We start from the raw sequence: 13,049 nt of genomic DNA on the forward strand, positions 1-13,049 counted from the left end.
ATTATAATGATTATTGTTATTCATGCATATTTGACCAACGCTGTGTACTGTAAAATTTATGAATAAGCATTTCTAAAAATGATAATTACAAATAATTTGAACCAGTATATAAGATAGTGAGTAATTGTAATGATAGCCATTGGGAAATACTCTGACAATAACTATGGAACGCTGTGTTTAATAAAGATATGATTAATAATTACATAATATGCCAGTGTCCTCCACCCCGCGAATGAGGCACCATTGTAGTCACCATATGACGCAGGCGCACCTGCCTTCGATATTGATTGTAACTGGTAAATTATACACTAACTCCTCCGATTTCCTTGAATACTCTAAGCCAGACGTATCCAGTTCCTGTTGGATTGGTTTGAATTTTAGCTTGTAATGATCATTTGACATGACGTTACTTCATTCTTTTTCAGCAAAATAGTATGGTTAGGAAAATGTGTTAAAGAACAGATGACGTAAACGTATTATACAATATCTCAAACGTGGAAGTTCAGTAAAAATTTCTATCTTGGCGTTTACCGTAACATATATTTTAAGGCACACGTCTATCATTAGAACAGCCCAATTTGAAACACATGTACTACAACCTTGTCACAATTTCAAAACGCGTCAGTATTTACCAAAAAGTGAAAGAAAAAGCTTTATGGTTCCATTCTTTCAACAAAGAGGAGGTCATCGCACCTCAGGCAGGTGAGGGGTAAAGTAAATTGTCCTGTACAGTTTGTGAGTCTGGGGGTAGTGTGGGAGTGAGACTGAGTCAGTCAGTGGGTCCGCGGCGCTACCTGTGTGTTGTGTTAGTGTTTGGAAACTAGGTGATAGCAACCCCTAACGACTGTCCTGAACTTAGTGTCTTCCATTGTTACTCACGATCTGGTATCCCCAGAGGCGCTTGTAAGAATGGGGGTCAGAGTTATGAGCTGCGTAATAGAGTTAGGTTTATTGATACTGCATAATGATGTTAGTGTGAGGACCTGGTTGTGTTGCTCGGACGTAGCGCGTGACCGCACGTGTACATCGAGGTCCTTTATTTACTGTATAAGTATTAATCACGAAAAATTTAGTTTTGCTGCTGATGTAACTTTTGATGTACGGGGTTAGGTTAATGATAGTAGTCACGGTGGAGCAGAGGTGGTAACGTTGATGTATTGGATAACAGCGTGAGCAGTCACATCGTGCCTCTTGCTCATCGCTGAGGTGGCCATATAACATTCAAAGGGGAGATCTGGTCTAAACCGGACCAAGAGCGCTTATTTTTTTTTATGAAAGTCTGGGAGGGAATTCGTGAAACCAGCTGCATAATTATGATTGTAGGAAAACCTGTTAAACCGGTGCCAGTTATTTCTGTTTGTGCGAGACTGATTTCAACAATTAAACTGCCATTATTACTGGAAAACTTGGTTTGTTAAACGTAGTTGTTCTTATATAAGTAACTTGTACGAAAGACAGCCACGATAAATAATTGTTTTTCCTTATCAACTTATCTACCAGAGGTTTGGTTAGTCTCATGATTCTGAGAATAATTGACAGACTTATCCCTGTGCGTGTTTGTGTAATTACATACTAAATATTTGGACAGTACGGCGAGGGGTTTTACACTTGTAGGACCCCATCTCTTAAACATTCTCTGCTGTCTGTAGCATTGTAAACATTTGAATGCGGTCCTACATTTTTCAGTTTATTTAATTCATTCACTACACTTAGAAATGGTATAAGTACTTCTTTACATTCTTGTTAACGTTTCTTGCTTAATCTTATGTCCCATGGTTGTCCTAACCCAGCATCTTTCAATGTCATCATTCTGCTTTAAAAATGTAAAGAGTGTGATCAGGTCATCCCTCACTCTTCTTTCCACGGTGGACAAATCTGAGGATTCTAGCCTTTCCCTAGAGTACAGTTTCTTAAATCTGCTGCCATCTTTGTCCTCTGGACTTTCTTTTTCAGCTCTTTGTGCTTATTTTGGCGCGATGACTAAACTTCAGCAGCATTTTCTAGTTTGGGCCTACTGAACTAACTATTAACATCCATTTACTTCAAAACTGTTCTGATATTTGCCGTAAGACAGTTTTTTTCTTTTCCAAGTGTGGGACTCTGGCGACAAGTGAAGAGATCATTTGCCATTAACCAAGTATTATGTGGCTATAAAGATCAGCGAAAGGGCTAACTAATATCGCTAGCTGAGTACTGCGTGGTCTAGCTAGGGGTGATGGTACACAAGCAGCCAGTTCTCGGAAACAAAAACCAAAGTAATACCTATAGAAGAGCGAAAGTGAACCAACATTGCGGCGTAAGGCAAGCGGGTAAGTTTTGAAGTTAGCCTGGAAGAGTTTATAAGTCGCACCGCTTTCGACTCAACTTTGTCAAGTAAGGACGCAGAGCTAGACCATCCCATATATGGACGGATCAATCCTCTGTATAAACAGTGCAACTGTCTGAAAGAAATGAAATTTCGACATTTAGATAGGACTCCCAGTTTCTTTGAGTCAAACTTAGCTGTATCTGTAATGTGGGGTTTCCAAGACAGAGTGGATGTTACAGTAATGTCAAGTATGTTCACGAGGTGGAATTACAGAACCGTCAAAGGGGATAAAGTTGTGAGGAGTGTTCGATAGAGGGATGGGCAGAAACGGTTTTGGAGGAATTTAACTTGGATTTTGTCTACCCTCTTGCGATATTATGTATGATTCTGAGTTATTGTGGAAGTTGAGACGAGAGGAGATGCAGATCGAGAAGGAGCAGCTTGCATTTTTGAACCATGACAGCTGCAGTTTACATAAACTCCAGTGTAAATTAAGCAACTCCACGACCATAATAAGTAAGTGGGCAGCGAGTAGATCACAAGAATGCATAAATAATACTATACCGTATTTCTCAAGGTTTATTTAGTCTTGGTACTGGGGGCTGGATACGTACCAAGGGGAAATGCATAACTAAATGGAAGCAGTCTCAAAATGAGTGAAATTATTCATTCATTTTTGTATTCAAAAGTTTATTTTGTTTAAGGTATATTTGATCTAATGTGTTATCCATACAGGTAAAAGAAATAAGTAAAAAAGAAAAGCTCGATAAGCCCAATAATATCCAAACATGAAAACCACTTAATCTGCACTACACTGTAATTGCATGTGAGCTGTCATCTTCAGCCTCTGGGCAGAATGACATCACTCTTGTTAGAGTGTACATAACATCATCACCGGAAAGGCCCGGGAAAGGCTCACGCTTGAACTAGATCAAGTGACCCGACTTGATGGTGGAGCGAAGGAAAGGCCGGGGTGACTCTCCGGGGTCCCGGGAATCCGTGGGATCCGGGAGCTCCCAGGGCTCCAACTTGAACGGGAGTCGCGGCTTCACGGGACACTCCACGCTGCCGTCTTCCACTAACGGGTAGGTACTAGAACAACCTGCAGGATGTTGACATTATGGTGTTTTAGGTGCGGCAACACTTTATGTTGAGACTGTCCATACCAGACTACTAGTGCATGATGGACCCATGGGGAATGTCTACTACGTATTCGGGACATTGTCAGAAAATCGTATCAGAAACGCTTTTTTTTTTCAGTAAGTATTTCAGACAATACAAGAAGAAATATTAACTCATTTCTGAAGGGATATTGCGATGAAGTCTACCAACTGCTGGGTCTACATGTATGATCAGCCTGCCTGGAGCCAGGGCCGGACTCGAGCACCGAATATTATACATGCAATGTTCGCTCCACAGTCAGTACTGTATTAGAAGGCATGGCCGGTGGGTGACACAGTGACACTTGTCACTGCCACTAGTGTGTCTTGTAGGAAAAAGAAACGGAATCGACTTGGGTGGATACATCCATTAAGGATAAGAAGAATGAGCAGCGGCCAGCTTGTATTACAGAAATCTTAGTAGGTACCAAGAGAAATTCTTGTCATTTTAGAATATCATTTTTATCCTTTGACGGATTAATGGAAATCTGTTTGTCAAACACACTTAGATATGTGGGTAGCTGCTACACTACCGAGCAGAGGACACTTGTAAATCTCATAGTAAGTGATAAGTCGTCATATTGTACAGACTGAGCCATTTCCAACTGGAAAGCATTCGAGTGTCGGTCAGTTAGACAGACGTGACATGTATAGGCTGAGTCGCTGATCTCTACGACAGTATCGTACATGTTTAGACGCTGCTGCTGAACCACGTAAGTTTAGATGAAACGTGACATGATTCAAGCTGGGTTGATCGCAAGAAAACGGTAATAATATCCTGCAGCTTCATAGCGTGTTCATGAATACTTACTTTTCCAAGACGGCAAGATTCTGCCTCTACCTAGATTTAGCCATAGCTTGTCGTATGTGGTATTGCATTGGTGCTTTTCTTGGAACTTGGTTAGAGCATGTAGGCTCTTTGTATCACTGACTGATATGGTTGCGTAGTTTTTTCTTTTTCTCTGGAGGTTTTTAAGCGTATCAACAAACAAAAGCCATAGCAGTTTGTTTCATTATTAGGGTGGAGGTGCGCAAAATATCGTTGACATTGCGAATGTAAGAGGAGTCTAGCAAATGTTAGAGACCCGCAAACGTTTTTGCCTTTTCCGATGTGCTCAGTCTTTCCACTACCACTGTCGCTGTACTTGGAGGAAGTTCCGCCTCTTATGGTGTTATTATAAGCAGGAATTGAGGATAGGTGCAATACCCAGTACTCATTCACACAAACTTTTTGACCCCCCAACGCTTTCATAACCAAAATTTTTCATGACTTGTTCGGAAACCATCTGAACTTCCTGGCCAAAACTGCCTTCACCTTTCCCTATCTCTTCAAGGACATCAGGTAGAAATGGCGTGTTGGGTTGGTGTCGCTGGCGTTGGGGGAGGCGATATGATCAGTATGTGGCACATGACAGACCGTAACACTGGTAAAGCAGGAGGGAGCCAGTTAGTTACCACTGTCTGGGCCTTAAAATGCAGCCTATTTGCCAAGGAAAACTAGGTTCCTCTAATCACCTTCCGGACCTTTGATTCTTAAAACTCTAGAAACAGCAGTAAAGTCATGAGTTACAGTTATGATACTCAAGGAATCTGGTTACCATGCTCAAAGGTTTAAAGTTATCGTAATTAAGGGATAAAAAGTTATAACAAGAAAGGATAATCATACACAGTGAGTTGAAATAATTTCAGTCAGAGGAATTCTGAGTAATCCATTTTGAATTCTTCCTTGTCCATAATTTTACCGCTAGTCTTATATTAAAGGATGATATATTTTAGGGGTCATTGATTACGTGTTTTGTGTTATTTGTAAATCCATATATTTTTCATGATCTTTCCTTGATATACTTTCGTTAATAATCTTATCTCTTGTGTCCGTGTACAGGCTAGGCTCGGCGAGCTCGCTGGACCAGACGATGACTCGATCACTGGGTTCACGGGGCTCCCTCTGTGACGAAGCCGCCGACGACTGCGATAACATCAACGTTGTCGTCAGGTAGGTACATTCTCTCCCTTCTTCACCCTGTTTACATCTTTTCCTTCGTCACCCTCTTTAGGTTGGTCCTTTCCCTCCCTGACTCCTCTACAGTATCATCGTCGTCAGGTAAGACCTCTTCCTCCTTACCTCCTCTATGTCATCATCGATCATTAAGTCCTTTCCATCCCTACCTCTACATCATCATCATCATCAACCAGTAGGTCCTCTCCCTCCCTGCCTCTTCTACACCATCATCATCATCGACCAGTAGGTCCTCTCCCTCCCTGCCTCTTCTACACCATCATCATCATCGACCAGTAGGTCCTCTCCCTCCCTGCCTATTCTAGTATCATCCCTATAAGATAGGTCCCCTCCCTTTCTTGAAAGGCTGGTCGTCTTCCTTTACTCCCCAGTGTTGCGTGGTTCACACTGTCATGTGCTTTTCACTCTGCTAGTCTTATCAACTCTCCGAAGTAAACAAGGTATCAGTGTCATCCTTCACTACGAATGTCATGATTTACAACCATAGGTCTGATATAGTCCATACTTATAGCCATTGGTTGCACTGGAATGTTCTATGCCAAAAATATCATAATTGGTACCTGTAACTACTTGGTCCTAAATCCAAAAAATGTTTTATCTCCTCAAGTCCCCCATCCAAGTTGCAGTAGAGGGTCTGAGTTACTACAATCTTAAACATAATGCGATCACTTCTTGCATGTTGTGATAGATTTATCGTTTCCTTCTTGTGTGTGTGTGTGAGTTGGGGTTAGGGTTGGGGGAAACCTTGCACCGGAGCTATACAACACTGTCTCGCCTTCCTCACCAACATCCCGAAGGTTTGGAATATATATATATATATATATATATATATATATATATATATATATATATATATATATATATATATATATATATATATAATTGCGGACCGACTCTACCTAACTCCACAGAAATATTTCTTGGCTATTAAGGATTTCGATAGACCAGTGGATACCACATCGCTTCATGATGTCATACTGGAGGGAGGTGAGATATGAGGGGATGGGATCCCTCGCAGCGTCCACAATCCAGGCCTTTCATCGTAGCTTGTGACGCAGTCTGGGAGGCTTCTAAATGGCAGATCCTGAACCCTGCTACAGTGGGAGAAACTGGAATGATTCTCTTATTCACGTATCTATTATAAACAGAGAAATCTTTTACACGTCATTTATAAGAAATTGCATCATGTGAAACAGCGTAACTCAGACATTACGGTGCGTTGTTGGTCGAATGAAGAGCCTTATGGGGAACATCCGTGCAGTCGTCATTCACTGTCTCTTGTGACCTATTAATCAAATGTCAGGCACAAGGTCGATGGTGTAGACGGCAAATAAATCATTGCGAGGATACCAAACTCTGGCCTAATGAATCGGCTGCCCTCCCTCCCCGCTCAGAGCACCACCATCTCCGGAGATCTCAGACAGGTAGGCGACATCAGTACCATTGTGGTGCGAGGTACTGGTATCGTTACAGTGGATGTCAGACCGCAAGCAAGATGCGCAAGAATAAGGACGTGGGTACACTGATAATGTGGATGATGAGATCACTTGAGGGAGAGACGTTGCAAGGGATGGGAAACGTCTAGAGTCTGAACGGTAAAAGAGAAGCTAGTGTTCCAGGAGAAGCCAAGAAGCCATCACACTCTTGTGGAGGTAATTCTTTAAACCAGAGATCATGTAAGGTAGAGTCAAGTTTCATAGCAACCGGGGACAGTCGCCACCCTAGCAAAACTTAGGTCCAATTTTGTCATATTTTCTAAGTTCTGTACAGGGATATTACAACCAGGTCATAATCGACAGTATTATCCTGTTGATGACCCTCGTATTTCCCCCTGGTGATTACAGAGGGGATAACTGAACAAGGATCGTACCACTTGACAACCTGTGACCTAAATCATCCCAGCGTCGCCTGACCAGGCCAGGAGGGAGGCTATATTTATATTCATACTGTATATTCTCGTGTATATGTCGACCCTTGATATGCCTCGTGTACAGGTCGACTCATAAAGCTCATTTCAGAAAAATTCCTCACTAAAAAACACTACGTCTTATAAATTGAGGTTCACTGAGCCTGAAACACCCAGCGCTGAAAACAAATTGTTTAACATTTATTATTACGTCACCACTGAAACGCGGGTAGTACCAGCAAAAATATTGTATGTTTGCATCCAAGTATTTATTCAAGTCATTTAGGATATGATAGTATTGCGATACGTATTTTTTTTCTTTCTACAAAATCGGAAAGCGAGTACAGTAACATCTTTTGAACATCGAAAGAAAGCGAGTCTATTGTTTTCATGATTTTATCCCACTTTCCTCTGTAATACATATGTCATTTCAGCAAAAATGTTACATTTCCATGAATGTATCATACCAAGCACAGTGTGTGTAGAACATCATTGCAATATAACTATTTTTAACCGGAAACTGCTTAAAAAAAGAGTGACGTCTCTTGAACATCGGAAGGTTAGGTAAAGTCTTTTGTTTTCGTCATGTATTTTATCCTATTTTACATTGAAATACATCACGTCTGAAGCTAAAGGTTGCTCTTACCCTACCCTTCCCATTATGCACGGATTTCAGCCTAACGAAAGTATTACCCATGTGTAGGTCGACCTAATTTTTTTGCCTAAATATTTGGTCTTAAAAACTTGTACTATACACCAGTATATACTGTATATAATATATATCATACTCTTGATATTAGTAATGGTATGTACAAATTGGATAACTTTATTGTTGATAAGATTTGTAAAATAATAAGTTTATAATACGCTTGTTGTCTGTTTTGGACAATCACATGTTTACCAAATGGCGTTCTAGCTACGTCTCTTCGTTGTATATCAACTGACTGTTATATTTCTCTCTTTTGTCTCCCCTGATGATGTGATTATTACACGAAAGTGCACTTGGGAACTTATCGTGTTTCATTATTCCCGTGACAGGAATATACTTGATCAAGCGCAAAATTGTGATCCTTTCCTATATATATATATATATATATATATATATATATATATATATATATATATATATATATATATCTTTTCTTTTCTTTCAAACTATTCGCCATTTCCCGCATTAGCGAGGTAGCGTTAAGAACAGAGGACTGAGCCTTTGAGGGACTACCCTCACCTGGCCCAATTCTCTGTTCCTTCTTTTGGAAAATTAAAAAAAAAAACGAGAGGGGAGGATTTCCAGCCCCCCGCTCCCTCCCCTTTTAGTCGCCTTCTACGACACGCAGGGAATACGTGGGAAGTATTCTTGCTCCCCTATCCCCAGGGATATATATATATATATATATATATATATATATATATATATATATATATATATATATATGTATATATATATATATATATATATATATATATATATATATATATATATATATATATATATTTTTTTATACTTTGTCGCTGTCTCCCGCGTTTGCGAGGTAGCGCAAGGAAACAGACGAAAGAAATGCCCCCCCCCCCCATACACATGTACATACACACGTCCACACACGCAAATATACATACCTACACAGCTTTCCATGGTTTACCCCAGACGCTTCACATGCCTTGATTCACTCCACTGACAGCACGTCAACCCCTGTATACCACATCGCTCCAATTCACTCTATTCCTTGCCCTCCTTTCACCCTCCTGCATGTTCAGGCCCCGATCACACAAAATCTTTTTCACTCCATCTTTCCACCTCCAATTTGGTCTCCCTCTTCTCCTCGTTCCCTCCACCTCCGACACATATATCCTCTTGGTCAATCTTTCCTCACTCATTCTCTCCATGTGCCCAAACCATTTCAAAACACCCTCTTCTGCTCTCTCAACCACGCTCTTTTTATTTCCACACATCTCTCTTACCCTTACGTTACTTACTCGATCAAACCACCTCACACCACACATTGTCCTCAAACATCTCATTTCCAGCACATCCATCCTCCTGCGCACAACTCTATCCATAGCCCACGCCTCGCAACCATACAACATTGTTGGAACCACTATTCCTTCAAACATACCCATTTTTGCTTTCCGAGATAATGTTCTCGACTTCCACACATTTTTCAAGGCTCCCAAAATTTTCGCCCCCTCCCCCACCCTATGATCCACTTCCGCTTCCATGGTTCCATCCGCTGACAGATCCACTCCCAGATATCTAAAACACTTCACTTCCTCCAGTTTTTCTCCATTCTTTTTTCTTTTAAACTATTCGCCATTTCCCGCGTTAGCGAGGTGTAGATAAGAACAGAGGACTGGGCCTTTTTTTGCAATATCCTCACCTGTCCCCCTCTGTTCCTTCTTTTGGAAAATTAAAAAAAAGAAAAAAAAGAGAGAGGGGAGGATTTCCAGCCCCCCGCTCCCTCCCCTTTTAGTCGCCTTCTACGACACGCAGGGAATACGTGGGAAGTATTCTTAATCCCCTATCCCCAGGGATAATATATATATATATATATATATATATATATATATATATATATATATATATATATATATATATATATATATATATATATACATATATATATATATATATATATATATATATATATATATATATATATATATATATATATATATATATGATAGAGAGAGAGAGAGAGAGAGAGAGAGAGAGAGAGAGAGAGAGAGAGAGAGAGAGAAATTTAAATCTTACGAAAAGTAATTTTAGTTTGAGGTTAGAAAAGGAAGAAAATGGCTGTTGCATGTTCCAGGTTGCAGTCCTATCTCTCTCTCTCTCTCTCTCTCTCTCTCTCTCTCTCTCTCTCTCTCTCTCTCTCTCTCTCTCCTCTTCTCGGGCGATCTCTGCTGCACATGAAGAAACTTGGAATAGTTTTGTAAAACCATCTTGGCCAAACAGGTATGTCTCGTTCCCTTTTCTACGTTTGTTTCTGTACGTGTGCCAAGTTTTACTCTACTTCTGGCATACAAAACATTTTTTGATGGCAGAGTTTTTAATGGCCACAAATTACTCCTTGTTGTTCGATTAACACGACAAGATTACCTCCGAAACGGACTCGGAATACCTTACTAATCTTACCACTACCTAAGCCTTAGTTGTCAGGGGATCAGCCCCTCCCAGCCTCAATCTTATATCCTGCTGTCATGGTGGCAGGCAAGGTCAGGGTGTCAGCCTTGAAGACTGGTGGTGGCAGGCAAGGCCAGGGTGTCAGCAGCAGACAGGCAGGTAGGTGCCTTCCAGCAGCTGAGGTTAGTGTCGGTGATGCTGGATATAAGTCATGAGGATTATGATGGATTATCGTGATAAGGTCACGTGCTCCGGAAGATTTACCCGAAACTTATAATGATTATGGATGTGGGTGGCGGGGACGACGGGCGAGTGTCATGTATACACCAATACGGTCCAGTGCTACTCTTGTCTTATGTATGGATGTGTCATGGTCCACCGACCAACACTTACAGCTTCGTATTCATAAAGACAACCGTCACAGATCGCTGAAGGTGTGAGTACATTGCTGGAGGATGGTGCGGGTGGTGATGATCTTATTTTGCAGCCGAAGTTTCTCTGGTGTCCTGAGGCACAACTTGTGATATCTTTACCTAGTTGTACACGTACAGTGTTCCACCTGTGGCTGACAACACCAACGCAACTACCACAGTTGTTTCCTCAAACAACCCTCGTGGAGCATGAGACGTGTGCAGGCAGCGTCAAAATCCAATTTCGATTATTCGGGAACCACGCGTATCGCAGCTATAGCCCTCCACTGAGAGCATATATCTTCACTGTGATGAAGGACGCATACGTCAGGATTGACCTTTATAGATTATTCAGTGGTACAGAGAGCCACGACGCATGCCCGCCCGCCCGCCCGCCTGCTGTTGTAAACACTGGCTTGCTGCCGGGGAGGGAGTCCATCACCCGTGTCCTTCCTGGAAAATGTTTACTGCCTGTGTATAGCACGGTATGTGTGGGTTGCTCTTATGGTGGTGACCTGCGGAACTGAACCAAACCTGACCTCTTGGTGGCAATGGCCTGGTCTTGACCTGGTGATGCCTGTTGACCGACCTGACTACCTTGACTTGTGGCCTCTGGTGTCCTGGTGAGGAACACCAAGACCGATGATGATGTTGGTCGTATGCGGTGTGCCTGCTACTCTGACACACACACACACACACACACACACACACACACGCGCGCGCGCGCGCGCGCGCACCCTTATATACAGCTGTTGCCGTCTCGTGCTAGGTCATCGTTGCCAGTGGCATCACCTGGACGGCTGGTGTCCTAAGGTGGGTCGTCGTCGCCTCTGACCTCGCATGACCCTGACCATTGTGAAAGAATTTTGATGCTTGTCAGTTTTTTCTTAAATTTACGTTCATGACTCCTGCATTGTCATGACCTATTGCCATGTGATATAAAAACAAGGCGCAGGTGCATTCCAGGAAAGGATATAATATCTTGGAGTTTCAGAAATATTCTATAATATAGATGTATGATGTCTTACACACCAAAGAAATAAGTTTGGTAAGATATTACAGTCAACCCCTACGCCTGTGACTGCTGCCGTGAGAGTTTACCAAGATATCGTACAGTAAGGTTATCATACAACAATAGTCGTTTGTAAGATACTGATGGTTCTATGACGGTAATGATTACATGATCATGATAAGACTATTGATAGTTTTCATCAAAATAAAGTCAGTGTTTCTCTTTTGTTAAGGTCACACCACTGGAAAAATATTGACACTCGAATCTAAATCTTGGATAATTCCCATAATGCATCTCGAACATGTTCCTGACCGAGCATGAGCTCCGGGGTGTGTGACCTGGAGTGACCTGGGTCATCCCGGGGATACAACCGTGTCACCAGAGGTGGTCCCAACACTCCCCTACACCTACAACAGAACTGTATCATATACTTGAGGGCAGACCAGAGGGTCGAACCTGGAGAACAACTTTAGTGTGAGGGTAGTGTAGGTAGGGTGAGGAGGGCCCAAGCCAGAGGGACGACTGGCTGTTTTCTTGCAGGAGGAGGGGAAGGTGCAGTGCTGCACAGGCAGGAGGAGGGGAAGGTGCAGTGCTGCACAGGCAGGAGGAGGGGAAGGTGCAGTGCTGCACAGGCAGGAGGAGGGGAAGGTGCCGTGCTGCACATGCAGGAGGAGGGGAAGGTGGAGTGCTGCACAGGCAGGAGTCAGTGGTTGAGGTTAACGATATGGGCTTCCTGATGTGTGAGTGGCTTGATGCTGGGGGTGGAATCAGCACACCATGGGTGTCGGGTGCTGGTAGGGTGCCTGGGTGTTGGTCAAAGGTCAAAGTATTTCCAGTCCACAGACTGGCTCCTCGTGACCTTCGTTAGTCAGTTGTAGTATCTTTCTGGAGAACAGGTGAATGTACTTGACCTCCTGAGTACGACCCCTGGGTACGATGACCTGACCTTCAACCTGATGCTTATGATTCATATCTGCAGCTCATGCCCCTGTGATGAAAGGTCACATCCTCATGCTCAACGCTCGTACTGTCTTGCACATATCGTACCGTCGTATTCGAGGGTTGTACCGTTGAGCTCAAGGGTTACGTTATCGTACCATGAACGTAAAAATGAT

At 42.4% G+C, this 13,049-nt stretch overlaps 1 protein-coding gene across 1 annotated transcript in view; it reads left to right on the plus strand.

Annotated features, from left to right (window-relative positions):
* The first annotated feature begins 749 nt into the window (after positions 1-749).
* The window catches only part of LOC139765197 (chromosome-associated kinesin KIF4-like), a 102,900-nt gene continuing 90,600 nt past the window's right edge, over positions 750-13,049 (plus strand). The window contains exons 1-3 of the mRNA XM_071692485.1: positions 750-824; positions 3,044-3,393; positions 5,351-5,461. Of these exons, the coding sequence (XP_071548586.1) occupies positions 3,257-3,393; positions 5,351-5,461 (248 nt within the window). The 5' untranslated portion in view covers positions 750-824; positions 3,044-3,256. The remainder of the gene's footprint in view (positions 825-3,043; positions 3,394-5,350; positions 5,462-13,049) is intronic.

The sequence above is a fragment of the Panulirus ornatus genome, chromosome 53 (assembly GCF_036320965.1).
Source record: "Panulirus ornatus isolate Po-2019 chromosome 53, ASM3632096v1, whole genome shotgun sequence".
In the NCBI taxonomy this organism is placed as follows: domain Eukaryota; kingdom Metazoa; phylum Arthropoda; class Malacostraca; order Decapoda; family Palinuridae; genus Panulirus; species Panulirus ornatus.